Source organism: Lepidochelys olivacea, assembly GCF_965140295.1.
Source record: "Lepidochelys olivacea isolate rLepOli2 genome assembly, chromosome: 6".
Lineage (NCBI taxonomy): Eukaryota > Metazoa > Chordata > Testudines > Cheloniidae > Lepidochelys > Lepidochelys olivacea.
Window position 1 is genome coordinate 33,704,599 of NC_140416.1, and position 17,908 is coordinate 33,722,506.

The 17,908-nt window shown below is 39.7% G+C and overlaps 1 protein-coding gene across 3 annotated transcripts in view; it reads left to right on the plus strand.

Annotated features, from left to right (window-relative positions):
• Positions 1-15,544, plus strand: part of PARVA (parvin alpha) — an 87,425-nt gene extending 71,881 nt beyond the window's left edge. For all 3 annotated transcript variants that reach the window (XM_084632279.1, XM_084632280.1, XM_084632281.1), the window contains 3 exons: positions 1,506-1,607; positions 2,470-2,542; positions 9,565-15,544. In XM_084632279.1, the coding sequence (XP_084488405.1) occupies positions 1,506-1,607; positions 2,470-2,542; positions 9,565-9,641 (252 nt within the window). In that variant the 3' untranslated portion in view covers positions 9,642-15,544. The remainder of the gene's footprint in view (positions 1-1,505; positions 1,608-2,469; positions 2,543-9,564) is intronic.
• Positions 15,545-17,908: the final 2,364 nt, after the last annotated feature.

The window sequence follows — 17,908 nt, forward strand, 5'->3', positions numbered from 1 at the left end:
ATTGGAAGGAAGGTGGTCTGCATGATCACCAGTGAGAGGGGAGGTGTCCATAGAGCATTTTTTCCTTTAAGACGTGATCCTTCTTACAAAAAAGTCTCAGAACCCCTCGTATAACTGACTACAAGTCTCTAATAGGTATGGATTTTGCACAGGTAAAATTAAGAACTACATGGGAGGAGACATATAAAGGCTTTCTTTCAGAAATATGGCTTTGTTTTTAAGTGTGTGTGTATATTCCATTGTTATCTCACTGAAGAACCCTCATTAATCAAATGTCCGTAGAGATCCCTAAAAAGTTCATTGAAACTGGATTTCGCTAAGCTGAGAGGTAGATTGTATTTCCAACAGCAGAGAGATGATGAGCAGCTTCAGGGAGACACTGAGCTGCTTCAGATAATCTGGGGAATTGGATAAACAGAATTTGATTAAGTGAGGCTATGTTCTAGCATTGATAGTCATGATATATAGATAAGATTGAGATGGCCATTCTATTCTAAACCTCTCTTCACAGTCATTCATAACTTTCTCTGAAATGTTGCCTTTGGGCAAAAATTTGCTCATGTCTGGTCTCAGCCCAGGTTCAGATAAAATCCATTAATCTGCTTTTGTGTTACACAAGTGTGAAAAGAATACATTTCTCTTTTTAAAAATACAGAATTTGTGTCATCTCAAGGAACTCAAAACCATGTTTTTAAAAAGCTTGACATGCTTATTGTTCTTTATGATGAATGTGATCGTGTTCTGAAATTTTTGAGAAAAATGTTTTAAAATTAGTAACGTGTACGAAAACCATGTGCATAATGTGTGTAGTTATAGTTCATAATGAAATAAGGATGCACCATAGCAGTTAGATGGATGCCGTCTACCTATAATTGTGTACACTGAAAAATAGGTTAATATGGACTTTGCTGAACTCTGGACTTCGGTTTCTTTATTCCCCTCCTCTTTTTCCACTATATTAAGATTTCTTGTGCAATCATTAGATGACACATTCATTTCTACTTTCTTCTGCTCTGGGGCTATGTGCTATGTCACAAACAGTTCGGAAGAGATGGTTGTGCCTCTGCCACAGGGCCAGCAGAATCTGAATTGAAGGTGTGTTCCATAGATCAGCCGTCCCGAGGCTTCCACACTACAGAAATGGGCTCACAACCCCCTGTTCCTCCAGTGCTGAATCCACTTCCCAGTTACCAAATCTACTCAACCGCCAGTGACAAGATGCCCATAACTACAGGTCTCTTCTGGCCACAGCCTCTTTCCAGGGTGCTTATATGCCCACTTGTTTATGTCAGTCTCGGGTCAGTTTATCCATGAAGGCATAACACAGTGTAATACCTGATATAAGCATAAGAAGTCACGTAGAATAAATCTTTTGATGCAGTTGAAAACGTTTAGGTTAGTAGTGTCGTGAGCATGCTGTATTAGGCAAAGGGTATCTTGCTTATCAGGCAAAATAATTATCCAGGTTTAGAATATATACTCTGACATATCATGGTCTCTTACAGTTTGCAGACGGTGTATATCTAGTGCTGCTAATGGGTCTCCTGGAGGGCTATTTTGTGCCTCTGCACAGCTTTTTCTTGACTCCTGATAGTTTTGAACAAAAGGTAATTCTGTTGTTGGATTTTATATTTTTATATAAAAAAAAACCACTTACTGTAACACACAGTACAAACCTTTTTACGCAAGACTGATGTACTCTACCTAGGTTAAAAAAAAAGGGAATACAGTGGTCACCATTAAAAATTCAGCATTTGCCAGCATTTATTACACAGTAGTATTTGAGATACTGTGGTTATTGCCTCATCTGAGTAGAGGAGGAAATTCTGTTAACTGTCTGGTATCTAGGAAATATTAACTGTTTGTTGGCAGCCACTGCAATGCTGCCATTGAGCTATACTCAGTATTACCATTGACTTAAATAAGACGTCTGTGCCTGAGTGCTGGCGGAATCAAATTATGAACAATAAAAATTATGAACATTTGCAAGATTTCACATAGTTTAAAGATATGAAGGCATATTCCCTTCTCTGCACAATATACAATTTTAAGACCAAACACTGCCCTTAGTCTTCACACACAATCTCTATTGACACCCAAGGCAATTCAGCTATATATTTGAGTCAAGGAAAGTACCTGGACTATATAGTGTTCAATTTTTTACTATTTTATTTTTGTTAATTTTTAAGGAGTTTACCAAGCTAACTTGTCTCTCAATGGACAGTTGAGCCCAAATCCTATTCTGATCAGGACAATCCCATTTGCAAATATTTGGATTTCTGACCAAAAAATACTTTGAGTAATGATTAGTTCCCTAGTTTCTATGGACCCGATCCTCTGATGTAAGGAGCCTTGACAACTTACACCAGCTGAGGATTTGGCTCTGTAGCCTTAAACGCAGCCTATGCTGACCATGTACACTGGGCAGGAAATAATGTACAATAATGAATGTGTTCATTATATTACCAGGTCATTAATGTGTCCTTTTCATTTGAGCTAATGCAAGATGGAGGGTTGGAAAAACCAAAACCGAGGCCAGAAGGTATCGTACTTTATTTATTATTAATCTTTTTATCAGTTGAAGGATGAAATCCTATCCTGTGCGGTGGTGTTGCAGTAGGGTAGGATGAGGGTACAAGGAACCTCTTAATCCACAAAAGTAGAGAGGCAAGTCCGTCTGTAGTGCTCAGGCAATCTGTGGTTAGGGTATGTGCCTAGCTGTCTTTCAATCAGCAGCAAATGCTACACGGGGGTGCATGCTGATCCTCAGAGGACCAGCATAGTCATTTCAGCATGTATTCCTCAGCCCCTCCTTGACAATTTCTGCCCTTGCCAGTAAAAGTGCTTCTGCAAAGGACTCAATGGGTGATAATTCTGCTCTGGCCATGGCAAGACTTATCCATCGTGAATACCTGTACTGAACAGATGATGATATTGTAATAAAAAATGATTTGTGAATTGTATTGCCCACACATCTGGATAACCCTACTCCCTCCCATTCCGCCTTTGCCTACTAAACCCTCCAAAATTTGCAACATAATTCACAATGGTTGTGTTTGAAGACTTATTCATTGTGGTAGGAAAAGACAAATATCAAACATTCATTGAATTGCCTTTGAACACAGTAGCCAATTGTGAAAATTCAAAATATTTTGCACTTATCTGATCCAATGTTCCCTTGTCTTCATGAGATGACTTTTTATACTGGTGAATTTTCAGACTTGCATCTTATGTATTTCTGCTGCTAAATTTATAGGCAAGAGGTTGAGACTTGGGGGAAAAGCTGAGCCCCACTGAAGACCATGAGAGTTTCCCCATTGATTTTAGTAGAACCAGAATTTCACCCTTGCACTCTCATATGAAAGACATGGGTTTAAGTCTCACTCTCAAGGCTGGATTGAGGCAATCCAGAGCCTGAGGCACCCCATGATATGATATGGAGTGCCTCTGTGGCATCACTCCTAGAGCCCCGCCTCAGCCCTGGTTCCATCTCCCAGTTTGAGTAGTGGTGGCAGGGACTTCCTCTCCCTTCTCAGAGAAACAGGGACAGCAACTTGGGCCCCTCTTATCCTCTCAGGAGTGGCAGCCCCTTTCTCCCCCTTCCCACCCCCCACTCCTTATATACATACATGCTTCCCTTGGGAGAGCAAGGGTCCCTCAAAAAGGCAGGAATGGCAGCAGGGCCCTGCCCCAGTACTTACACTCAGGCTGTTGGGGTATCTGTTTGCTGGGCTCACTGCACTCTGCTGCCACACATGCAGTCCTTTTCTGGGTGGTGTTGGCTGGACATTTCCAGCACAGTATGGTGTGGAAGTAACACCCCATAGAAATGAATGGGACAGTTCAGACTTTTCACACCTATCATTGCAGGTTGTCTGCAGACGAAGGCTGACATCACTGGATCATCTATGCTATGGTCACCTTTTCAACTATTTCTTTGCCGTGATAACAGCTAGAGACTTAGTTCTAGTCTACACTAAAAAGTTAGGTCAACCCAGCTACATCACTCAGGGGTGTAAAAAATGCACACCCCTGACTACCCTAGTTAAGCCAGTCTAACTCCCACTGTAGATAGTGTTAGGTTTACAGAAGAAATCTTCCATTAACCTAGCTACCATCTCTCAGGGAAGTGGATTGCCTACGCTGATGGTGGAAACCCTCCTGTTGGCATAGGTACTGTCTACCCTGAAGTGCTACACTGGAACAGCTTCAGATGTGCTGCAGTAGCATTTCAAGTGTAGACAAGCCCTTACTTTAGAAAACAAACAAACAAGCTGAAATTCTGACATAATCATAGGCCTTAGGAGCTGGGGTTGCAGGCACAGACCTTTAGTGCCTATGCCTTAATCTGGCAATATAGATCCTAGTTTTTCACTTCTTGTGATGGCTGGGACTATTGTGTGCAGGCCTGCTTTAGCTAAATTGATGGTGACTATATCACAAGGCCTTATGTTTGGGCAATCAAAGTAAGGTGGTGGAAATAGTGAAATCTAGGGTTTCAAGTAAAACAGCCGTGATCTCCCACTCCCTGTGGAGGTTTAAAATTCTTATGGCCTTTTAAATTTTCAGGTATTTATTGCTCTAGGGGACAGCTAATTTTCCAGTATAAATCAAGCCATCGGGACATTTCAGTATATATATGCCATTTCTTGTGCAATTATTGAAATGCTTAATATGAAACTTCCTGCCCAATGTGAATGGAAAAATGCATCTGTTTTATGTGTTGTTGCATTGGGCACAATGCCCGTGCCTAAAATTTCCAGAGAGCAAAAAAGCATTGGAAAAGATCTTACTATAAATGTGTATACTAAATAGTCTTAAAATTCCTACACAGCTTCTATGAAATTTCTGATGAAATAAATGCTGCAGAATATGAAAAAGCATATGTCAAAAAAAATAGTGAATATGGTAAATAAATTGGCATATCTGCATGATATTTACTTTTTCAGGGTCAACAATTTATTTTTGTTATTTGCAATATATTATTTGCAATATATAAATGAAAGGGCTTTAAAAGTCCTGCCACCTTAATTTTATCTTTTACAACTACTTTGTATTCAAGAGACATCTACAGATATAATGCTAAATATCATCAGCCAACATTTTCAGACAGAGAAGCCTAAAGTTAGACTCTGAAGTCCATGTTTAGGTGCCTAAGAATGGGATTTTCAAAAGCACCTAAATGATTTAGGAGCACAACTTGCATTGAAGTGAATATGGACTGAAGAGCCAAAATTTAGGTTCCCAGTTTTGGCCATCATTGTTTTCTTTACTAGTCATTATGATTTTCTTTCCAAAATGGCCCCAACTTGCATACAGCAGAAGTGATTCCATAAACTCTGTTCATCAGTCCTTAATGAAAGCCTCGATCTTGCCAGTTCTTGCATGGTGCAAGGCTGTTGGTGCTGGGTTACAGCACAAATTCAGGCAGACACTTGGTGTCGGTGTAATTTAAAACAGTGAACACAAACACAATTAAATTGTGGTCTCCAGAATGCAGCCAGCTTTTCAGGCCATCCAACTCTAATATTTAAGGGGCACACTAGGGCAGAAGATAGACTCCATGGCTGATAGTCCAGATCCTGGGTGGATTTCCATCAGTTCTGCTAGGACTCATAGGAATCTTTGCACTCAGCCTGTGTCCCCTCATCCTTGACTGAGTGAAGAAGAATTTTCAAGCATTGTCGAGTGCAAGCTCCTTCTGGGTGACACTCCATTTTAGAGGCCAGCCATGGAAATGAGCTATTATGAGAATAATCTGATAAAATTATGTTTCTATACAAATGTAATAGGGTTCTATAGAAAATGAATAGAATTCAGTATTATGGAATTGAATAGAAATGATTAATCTTTCTAGAGGATTTTTTTTTAACCATCCTGTACTCCTGGGGGAATTCTGCACCACTGCGCATGTGCAAAATTCATGTCCCCCACAGCTTTCTTTGCTTTCCCACAGAAAAATGACTTTTTAAAAGGGGAGCAAAGGGAAGCTGCAAGAGCAGTCAAGCACCACTCTCTAGCAGAGCAAGTACATCATTTCACACACCTGGAGCAGCTGGTGGAGAGGCAAATCACCGTGGGGCTAGGGACGCTCGAGCCAGTGGCTCCTAACCTGAGCCAGGATCAGCTGCTAGTCCCGGCGGGGCTGGAGGCAGGAGAGGACAGGACTTCCTCTTCCCCTGCAAGGAGTGTCTGGGGCTGCAACAGGCTCACCCCCAGAAACCTCCACCAGCTGCAGGATGCTCAGGATCCTCCCCTCCTTCCTGCCCCCATTGCTCCTCAACTGTGGTGGGAGGGGTCACGGTACCGGGAGCCGCTCCCCCATCCACCCTATCCCCCATGCATCCAGACCTCCCATACCCAGACACCCCTGCCAAGCCTCACCGTGTACATCCAGAACTCCTCTAGCCCTCCATACCTGAACCCCTGCATCTGAAGACCCCCCGCCCTGCCTCCAGATCCCCATCACTGCACCCAGACCACCACCCACTGAGCTCCCTCCACTCAAATCCCCACCCTGATGCCCCACCCCCTGCACAACCCTGAGTCCCCCCCATTCAGACACCCAACTAGATGCACCCAGACCCCCACCCCAACAAGCCCCACTCCCCCAGCAACCAGACCCCTCTGCTGAGACCCAACCACCTTCACCTGGAAGCCCGTGCAGAGTCCCATTGCCCCTGCACCTGGAACCCCTCCACCCCCAATGAGCCTCTGTGCATCCAGATCTCCCCACACGTAGACCCCGCACTGAGCTGCCTGCACCCAGACTGTCCCACACAGAATCCTCTCACCCCACATCTGGATCCCCCAACACTGAGACCCTCCACACCTGGATCCTGACTGGTTGAGCCTGCCTGCTCCACATCTGGTGTGCCTGGTGCAGAAGGGTAGGGCCCCAGGGTGTTTGTGGGGCAGACCAAGGCCTTTTGCTGCATCAGGGTAGGGTACAGCCTCACCGCTGAGTCCGTGTTCCGGGGGTGGGAGGTCTGCAGGGTGATCTCCCATCTTCGTGCAGCCAGTGGCCTGTGCTCCCCACTGCCCTGTTGGAGCCTCTGCATTTATTTATTGACAAATAAAACTTGCAGAATTTTAAAATATTGTGCACAGAATTTTTAAATTTTTGGCGCAGAATGCTCTCAGGAGTAATCCTGTAGAATTCTATAGAGATGATGAAATTTTCGGATACATTTTATGGGGTGGTTTTAAAATATTTGTTTAAATAAAATTGTCTTTAAATTCTGTAGGACTCCTCTATAAGAGAATAAAGGGGGGGTCATGTGACTCCAAGATTCCCAGCTCCAGGCTTGATGGGGGAAGCTCCCCTTTTTAGAGGTAGTAAGGCAGACCATAACTGTAGCAATCTGAGCTGTGTGGAAGAAATGTCCTTTCCTCGATTCCCAGCAGCTTTGGGACTTTTTACATTTTATAGCCTTGCCTATGAGCTCCTGGAACCTGTCTGTGTCTTCCAAGGGCCACAAAGTGAAGGGGTCTGGAGATTCATTAATTCCATTGAGTGGCATAGTCCCTTCATGAAATGCAGGAGGCTCCATAATTACTCAACTCTGGAAATGAAGCTTTTTTTGTATGGCTTCTGCAGCTGGCTTGCCATGTAGCCATGTCCACAGCCCCCTACAGCTTGCATAGCTTGGAAAACCATGCATGGGTTTGGCTGGAGTGGACAATTAGAGTACAGTAACTCTTCTCTTAACGTTGTAGTTCCTGAAAAATGCGACTTTAAGCAAAACGATGTTAAACTAATCCAATTTCCCCATAAGAATTAATGTAAATAGTGCGGGGGTTAGGTTCCAGGGAAATTTTTTTCACCAGACAAAAGACTATATTATATATATACACACACACACACACACACACACACACAGTATAAGTTTCAAACAAACAATTTAATACTGGTACACAGTGATGATGATTGTGAAGCTTGGTTGAGGTGATGGAGTCAGAGGGTAGAAGAGGGTGGGATATTTCCCAGGGAATACCTTACTGCTAAATGATGAACTAGCACTTGGCTGAGCCCTCAAGGGTTAACATGTTGTTAATGTCGCCTCACACTCTACAAGGCAGCATGAATGGAGGGAGGGGAGAGAGCATGGCAGACAGAGACACACACTGCCTCTGAGAGAGATGCACATTGCCCCTTTAAGTACACTGACCCCACTCTAAGTACATTGACTTTTTAGGTAGATCAGCAAGTTGAGACAGCAGCTGTTGCCCAGCTCCGTCCTGAGCCCTGTCGTGTTCCCCCCTCCCACCCGCTCTGTGGGGATGGGGTAAGTGGGGTGCAGGAGCAGCACATGGCAGTGCGGGGAGGGACAGCTGAACTGCCGGCAATTGATAGCCTGCTGGGTGGCTGCCGCACAGGGAACTTAGGGGAACGGGGAGCTGCTGGGGGGCTGCCAGCCCACCCTGGTTCCAAGTTCCCACCAGCTAGCTGCAACAGGCTGCTCTTCCTGCAAGCAGTGGACAAAGCAGGCGGCTGCCAAACGTTAGAAGGGAGCATTTTGCAACTTTAAACGAGCATGTTCCCTTATTGATCAACAACGAAACAATGTTAACCGGGACGACTTTAAGTGAGGAGTTACTGTATAGACGTTTCTTGTGTAATCTTCAGAATCACATAAAAGACTGCAATATAAGTACTAGAATGGCAATATTATTTTGATAATTGCATAATTTGCTAGGACTGCCTGCGTGCTTTGAAGATGACTTGTTTACACAGACCAGAGCAGTGATTCAGGTCATTTAATTTGATACATATTCTGTCGCAATAACATTGACTTTCTCAACAACCTCTCTTGGAAACAGAGTGGACATTCGTTAGCCCTCTTGTTTCGCAAAGGTGGGGTTTTTTTAAACTTAGATATATATCGTTTGAGGCCCTGATTCAGCCATCTACTTGACCATGTTCCTAACTTTTTAAGCACTGGGGACGTGGGATCTTCAGCATCAACTTTCAGAGGCATTTGTACACCGAACTCCCAAGGTGCTTTAGAAAAATCTCACCTTAAGAACATCCAAGTGCTTTAATTTCCTTGCTAAATAGAAACCTAACAGAATATGTTTTATTCAGTATGGACTCAATCCTGCAGCCCCCCCATATCTGAAGAGTCCCACTGGAGGATTAGACCCTACGTGTCAATTTAAAAAAAACTGCTTCCAGGTTTGTACCTTCAATTTTTCACCCACAATCAAATGTGGGTGCAATTTGGTAGGTACAAATAATCATGGGTGCTAATTTTTTGCATGTAGACATCTGACTAGCTGACAGTATTTGCAAATCAGGAAGTTGTGTGTTCTATATTCATCTGCACCTACAATTAATTGTGGCTTCAAAATTGATGGCTGGGTTGATGGCTTGGTCAAAAATTGTCCTTATATTTGTCCAGTTTCCATACCCGTGCTTCCTACGTTTGTGGTTGTGTATTTGGGGAAGAGACTGAGGAGAGTAGAATGTACTTGCATGTAAGAAGGATAGGCATTTTTTCTGGGTGCTTCCTGGATGTCATGAAAAGAGCTGATTTTACCTTTTTTCCCTCCTTTTTCTAGATATTGTAAATTGTGACCTGAAGTCCACACTGAGAGTCCTGTACAATTTGTTTACCAAATACCGGAATGTGGAGTGAGGAATTTATTTGGGACAGATGAACGGCTGTTAACAAAGCAACCCACCACAACAAACAATTATATGCTTCACGGTCATTCATTTGCATTTGTATTTTTTAAAGGAACTGAATCATTTCTCAGAAGTTTTTTGAACTGATTATTCTTGCTACACTTATTATACCATATGCTTAAAATTAGGGCTACGTTAAACCGAGTGAAATGATGAAGTAAAAAGTCTGAAGGACGATAACTAGGCACCTTTTGGGGAAATCCATCTCTGATTAATATTTCTCTACTCTGTTTTAAAATATTCAGAACAACAAGCAATAGACTTGATAGCTTTAATTAGACTGGACTTTGGAACAAATTGTAGGAGGTTGTCTTCAGTTGTGTATTAAATATTAATTTGAAAAAAAAAACCCAGTTATTTTTTCTAATCTGAGAGAGGACAATATTTTCTATCCATAATAAGATGGATGCATCAGGAGCTCCTGCTAACTTACTAAATGTGTATGGAAGGATAAGTATAATGAGATGGTTCACATTGGAGCTAAGAAGAAGAGATCTGTAAAAGGCACTAAATCTGGTTACTTTTTTTGCTGTTGTATAAATCAAGGCTTGAATTTTCTGGGTACTGACTGATACTTACTCCTTCAGACTCATAATGATGTGATGATCTGATTTAAATGTACATTGTCGATCAATCGGAACAGCACTCTTTAAAGCTTGTCTGCTTGATGTTGTGCCATAAAAAGACCTTTACTACAAAGTACAAAATTCAGTACAGTGCCAAAACCTTATAAAAAAGCCTCTTCATAAGTATAGGATCTGTCCTACAAGGACACCCAGGGATAGTAGAAACTGAAGTAAAGGAAGTGTTTTTACTTCAAATGAACAGTTTAGAAAAATATAATTGGTATAAATTATGCAGGATGTTGGAAGGGCACAAGGAATTAATAATTAAAGCCTACGTTAAAAAAAAAAAGTGGATTCCCAATTAAAGACCTTAAAGAAGCCTGATTTTCAGAAAGTGGGTGCTCAATACTGAAAATCAGACCTCTTTAGGGTGCTTCAAGTTAGGCACCCAAAAATGGACGCACACAAGATCACTATCACTTTTGAAAAATTAGGCCAAAAGCCATGTAGTGTAAGAGTAGTTATTGAGTGTTTGAGCATACACATTTTAATAAAAGTGGTAAAGAATAATCAAGAAAAGTAAAATTTGTAGTGTGTCATACTGTAATATGTAATATTTGTAAAACTATTAGATGGGATAGCACTTAAATACTGTAGCCTAAATAATACAGGATAAACAACTTTTTTTTTACACTGATGTTTTTTTACTTTATTTTAGAAAGAAATTATATAAATTTAATAGAAACTAAAATAGTGCCTATAGTCTGTTTTATACATTGAGCTGCAGGCCTAGTGTGTTGCTACTTTAGATTTATTACATAAAGGGAGGCAGTGTCTATCCCCTTGGTTAGTTCATGATTGAATTGTTTTGTTGTACAATGTACATCATGCAAAAGTATGATTGTTATTTTCCGGAAACAGTCCTCCACCCTTCACATTCTAATGCATTGTTTGGCATTAACTCAGACTTGCTGAGGTTGTTACAATACAAGAGTCTGTGGAAGTTTTAGATGAACAAGAATTATTTTCAGAGTAGCAGCCGTGTTAGTCTGTATTCGCAAAAAGAACAGGAGTACTTGTGGCACCTTAGAGACTAACCAATTTATTTGAGTATCAGCTTTCGTGAGCTACAGCTCACTTCATCGGATGCATTCAGAATTATTTTGCCACATATGAGCTGTGATGATTTTACATTTTCAGTTGTAAGACACGCAGGAGACATGGGGCCTGCTTCTCCTCTCGCACCTCTATCAGGCCTCAATTGGATAGGCATAGGTGTCCATGCTAGTAGATCACATTGCATGAGTCTAAATCAGAAACAGTGCCATTGAAACCAGTGGTTACCATGGAGAGTAGTAAATTAATCATTACTTAGAGTTTTAAAATCAAGATTTAGATGTCTTTCTAAGAGAGATGCTCCAACTCAGCCACAAGTTATCGGGCTCAATAGTGTTCAGTTACACAGTTGGAAAGAAAAAAAAAATTCTTTTAGGGACGGAGTTACCAGGTAAAATTTTGGCCTGTGTTATGCTGCAGGTCAGACTAGATGGCCATAGTGGTCCCTTCTGGCCTCGAACTCTATGAATTACACCAGTGTAAAATTAGTGTAGGTGAAAGGAGAACCATGCCTGTGGTCTCTTGAATCAGTTTATCTGAAGGAATGCAATGCTGGTAAGAATTATTCATAACAGGCTTATGTTACTCATTATCTAAAACGCGAAATATTTGATTTTGCAGTTTTTGCTTATTTGTTTTTCAGTGCAGTCATTAGTGTTAAATCAAGCAATGATGTTCTTCCATGATAAGTGATAAATAATAAGCTGATATTAACTTTGGTTGAGGTGCTTATTGAGATTCATTACTCTTAGAGGTAAATATTGACTGAGGCAAAGATAATGTCAATATTTAATTCAAGGAACAATAAACCAGGATGTTCACTGAACCAAGTATTCAATATCTGTATTGTTACTTACTTTCTGAATGTCCAGAGACTATCTCGATATCCCTGCATTTTAGTAATGGTTTTCAAATTCATGGCAGCTTTTCCTTTTAAATGGAGTTTCTAAAGGACTTATGAAGTTAGAGGTTTAGAAAAGAAAAATTATTTTCTTTTTTTTTTTAAGAGGCAAATAATTGGACTTTTTGCTCCCAGTCAGAAAGCTCTAATTTGTATATGTTATCTGATTAGTTGATGTCATTCTAGATCTCAGTATTATTGACCTTTTGAGGAGATAAACAATAGGAATTCATCCTGTGGTGGGGTTTTTTGAAAGCCAGTCATGAGCCAGAAATGTTCTCCTGTACAAACCCATAGTTACAGTATGTTTTAATACGTTGCCAGGAAGTTGCGGATTTCCCTCCTTTGGTTATTTGGCATGTGTTTTGTCCATATATAAGTCTATGTGCTAGTAACTGCTAGAATGCCATGGCTCAGTTCTTTAACAACTCTATAAAAATTTTGTTTTTACAGATTTTATTCAGCTGGAAAGGCATGGCACTCTCACACACATTGAACATATTATATGAGCAAAGCATATATTTTTAACTTCCTTTGTTTTCAGGAGAGTGCTTTTTTAGCGACAACAGTCGCATAGAAGGAAAATTACGAACAGCAAAACTAGTTGTTTCCTGCATTTGTGCATTCATCCTAATTCTTATTATGGGTTGCTCTGCTAATGATGTTTTTGGCAAATTTTTTGTGTCAGTAAATTCCATCTAAAACAAATCAATGGACAGAATTGTGACATACTTACAGTACAGTAATTGTTGGACACTTGAGACTATAAAATCTCATACTGTTTTTCAAAACAAAATTTAAACTTTTATATGAACTTCCGTTTTATAGGAAGAAATTTTGTAAACTAAAATTTTATATAACTATCTGAGAACACAATTATTATAAACGTAGAACAGTATAATAGTTTACACACACACACACACGCACATATATACACACACATATACACACATTACAGGCCAGTGGATCACTGCTTATATTTCTGATTATATAGATTTAAATAGCTTATAAAATGAATATGAAATCTAATCTATAGATATCTAATATTTATTGCTTTTAATATAGAAAAAATAGAATACTGTAGTCAGTTTTCTCTTTATCAAGTATTATTTGGCCTGCACCTTCCTTTTGTGAAGCTAATTGGGTCAAATTTTGCTCTCGGTTACAGTGCAGTTACTCTTGATTTACAGCAGTGTAACTGAACTTGAATTTGTCCCATTGGCTTAGAGGTGATTTAAGTTTTAGGTCAATTATGGCTTTATTTATAATTCTCGTAAATGATTAAATATTTCCACATCAATGGTAGCAATTTAAAAGGACAATGTTTTAAGATTACATTGAAATTCAGTGAGCCCAATCTAGCAAAATAGTCTCTGGCTTTCTGTGACATGAAGGCCCACAGGTTTCTAGGACCACAGAAGGCTGAGAGAATATTGATATGCCATGAGGGATCAGAAAAGAAAGAAAGAAAAATCTTTACCATGGGTGTTAACAAATGCCAAGAGAGCAGAGAGTGCTCTGCTTCCCAATTCTTAATTCATCTATCTCCCATCACAGCCCTGCAGCGGTGCTGTGTGGGTCTTCCCCATCCCCATAATGACCATTGGGTTGTTTGTAGCGAGGAGCCCTCTGCAATAGGCAGAGTCCTGGTGGATCCTCCCCTCCCCAGTTACTGTTTGTCTGACAATGAGGAAGGGCAAGTGTCTAGGCCAAGTAGTCTCTACTTCTCAGAAGGAGACCTCCAAAATGGAGTTGTCACCCGCCGAGGTTCTAAGATCTTGAGGCGATGGCACCTCCAAATTTTTTTCCATCTGACTGACATTCAGTTATCCAGAGAAGAATGAGCCTGTGAAAGGATGTCAGGGGAATTGCTGAGTGAATTCGCCTGTTTCCCAAATATCTCATCCATAGGGCTGGGTTGCTGTATATTGCAAGTGGGCTGATGGAGTCATGGACTGTCCAGGAAAAGGGGTGCTCCCAGAATGCCTAATCCTCAGCATTCCTTAGTGGCTAGGTTCTTCTCTCTCAAGAGAGAGCAGCAGCCTGTGCATCTGCATAGCTCAGGAAAGCTGATGGAACTTCTGTGGACCAGCAACTGGTGATTACGGCCCTAACATTCTAAGTAAAATCTACTTATATTTACTCTTTGGAACAAATTCTCGCTGCAGTCATTGGAGTTGTACCAGCAGAGCATTGGTCCCTTCTGTTTTACAGCAGGGTCTCAAGATAGGGTTTGGGTATTTGTTATGTTCACATAAGCTGTATTAATTAAGACAAATGATGCTTGATCAGTGTGACTGATCTTTGCATTGTCTATTGATTTTGCAAGGGACATGTTTTTAAATTCATATTTCAGATTCACTTAGCAGATACTACTCCAAGCCACTAATTTTGTGAAGCTGAATGACTTTTAAAAGTGATGGGTTTTATTTCATTAGGCAGAAATATGTATGAATATTAGATATAGTACATATTAGCTTTAGACCTTTTTTATTTGTTTATTTTTGTTATTCCCTTGATCTCCTCTCATAATGTTGTCTTCACTCAAAGCCTCTGAATGTGCTGAACATCCCAGAGTAGAATAGTGCCTTGAATAATACTTGTAGACTTCTCTTCAGCATTACCTAGTGGTCTTTTATCATCTTATCGTGAGAACTATTGTTGCATTTTTCTAAAGTTAATGCAGTCACAGATTAAATGTTTCATACAAAGTGAAAATTAGGTTAGAATAAGATTTTTAAAAAATGTGTTCACATGCAAAATAGTCTATTGTAAGTAGATATTGGAGCCAAAATAATAAATATATCAGAATCACAAATGTTCTACTTTCTAAAGCCCTCTGATCATTTAACATTTGTGAGGGCTAAATTCTTTGAATCTGAGTCTAAATCTGTGCTTGTTTGCCCTGACTCTATTAGCTAAAAACAACTTTGTCATATTCTATCTGTCTGCCGTCTAATAGTTTTAATAATTCTATGCTTTCCGGTATTATTAGTCCCATTTCATTGTTTGGTTATAAAATTTAAGATCACAATAGTTAAATGTTAAATAGTTAAATGTGCAACACACGCGCAAAAAAAGTTGCAATTCTTGCTTCATAAAATATATATCTAATTGTTTTGGTTTATAAAAATTAACCCACATGCCTTCAACTGCAGATTTAATGGCTTTTGTAAACATGTATTTTATGTACTCTGTAAATAAGAGAGACACTACATTACCAATATTTCTTGTGCTTCTTCTGAAAGATCTGTTAAGAAACACAATAAAAATCACACCTGAAAATCAAAATTGCATGTTACTGTCTGTGATAAAGATGATTTATGTAGCAAAAAGTAGCAAGGTTATGTGGTTTTATATTCCTGGAACTCCAAGCCCTCTGCGTGCATTTCCCCCACTCCCAATTATCTCATTGCGGGTGTGCTTGGTGTTTATTATTATTGTCTGTGAAGGTTGGTGACAGCTGAAAATGGGTTGACACAACAGACATGTAAACATATATGCTTGAGCCTATTAGCAGCAGCGGGTACAGAAAAGGTTGTACCTGACTCAAAATAGTGTAGGCAAAGCACACCCTGCCTGTCCTGGTTATTGTTGGCATATTAGACACTTTCACAGTAAAGTATTATATCATATTTTGTGAAATATTTCAGTTGTGTTATTCAATCATGTGTCAGTAAGGTATGTAACCTATTGCAATTAAACCTTTCCAGTACATAAAGTAACTGGAGTTGGTTAATGCAGTGTTGTTGTAGCTGGATTGGTCCCAGGATATTAGCCAGACAAGGTGGGTGAGGTAATACCTTTTATTGGAACAACTTCTGGTGGTGAGTGAGACAAGCTTTTGAGCTTACACAGAGCTCTTCTTCAGCATTGTTAAGAAATCTTTCAGAGTAACAGCCGTGTTAGTCTGTATTCGCAAAAAGAAAAGGAGTACTTGTGGCACCTTAGAGACTAAATTTAAACAAGTGAGCTGTAGCTCACGAAAGCTTATGCTCAAATAAATTGGTTAGTCTCTAAGGTGCCAAGAAATCTTTGGGGACCAAATTTTTGTCATGAAACTTTGTTGTGATACTTACATATACACAGTAGTTTTAATGCAGCATTGCTTACCGTTTGCATGCTGTTATATTAAATTGCTTTCTCAGTAAAGTAGGTCATTTTAATGCTAACACATCTGTACCACAGTCAAGCATTTAAACTGTATCTGAATTGCATGACTTAGAAGTGTTTGTGAAAGGACTGCAGGACTGTGGTTTTAGCCACAAGGGTGAAATACAAAGTGATATTAACAAAATCGGAAATCTGTATCCTCTTTTTCTGAAGTCTTTGCAAAGAAACTGGTGGTGGGAAAGACTTAAAGTCACTTATTCCATCCACCAGTCAGTACAGGATTGGTCCCTCCATTCTTTTTACAAACCAATGTTAAAGGAATTGAACAATGGACTTCTACTACCTCCCTTATGAGACTATGCCACATTCTAACAGACCTCAGGTTAGAAATGTCCTGATATTCAGTCTAATTTTTACCTGATTCAATTGATTTCATACTGAATACCTGATGTCTTCTATCTTTGATACTTGCACCATTCAAATTTGGTGAAAATTAGTACTACACTATTGCGTGCTATCACAATTTTTTAAAAAAAATATATACTATTTTATTACATGTTGAGACTCAGAAGTTTTCAGCTGTCACTAATAAACACAAGTCACTGCTCAGAATTTCTGATGCTTAGAATAACTAACTGCATGGATTATAGTCATTTTGTTGAATTATTCATCAATTGGATCTGTGCCAAATTTTTAAGTATTACATTAGGTGAACATATTAGTCTATTAAATTACATAAGGAAAAAACCCTGTGACTAAGGTGTTCATGCAATATTTTTTCTAAAAACAACCCTCATTGTTTTTTTCCATCAGATACAAACACAATTCATCTGGTACAAGAGAATAGCAGAAAATTTTGTGTATGGGCTCAATCTTGCAAGATGCTGAGCATTCTCACCCCAGTCCAGGAAAGCATGTCAGCACATGCTTAACTTTAAACACTTGAGTAGTTCCTTTGATTTATTTGCAGGATTGAGCCCTGTATAAATAAGATCCCATGTTACACAGAAATATGTATGTTGGAAAGAGATGTGGTATGTGGATTTTCATCTTATATATAGGATTTAAGGTCCTAATGTGGCTATCACAGCACCATACATACTGGGTTACCTTTAAGACTTGCTTCCTTCAAAGAATCCTCTAAAGTTATTTCATAAATTAGCTCACAGGGATACATACCATCTATATTATTTTTACCCAACCCTGAAGCCATTCAGGGGAAGTGATTTGAAGTGATTAGGAGTTTTGTCTGCATGCTGGCTGAAGAAACAGGGCAAAGGATGCTTTCTGTGTGTGAGGCTCTTTGATCCAGATTCTCAAAGATATTTAGGTGCCTAAATCCTATTTAGGATCTAGGCTTTAGTGATCAAGAGAGCAAATTATCTGCATGGTAACAGAATGTTGGCACGCACCTTCAACTTTAATATTAAGTTTTAGGCAGATATGACTCACTCTGTATGGTTGGCTGGTGAGTTGTTTGTTTGGTGTGTGCTTATTAATATTTGTTTTATGCTTGTGCCT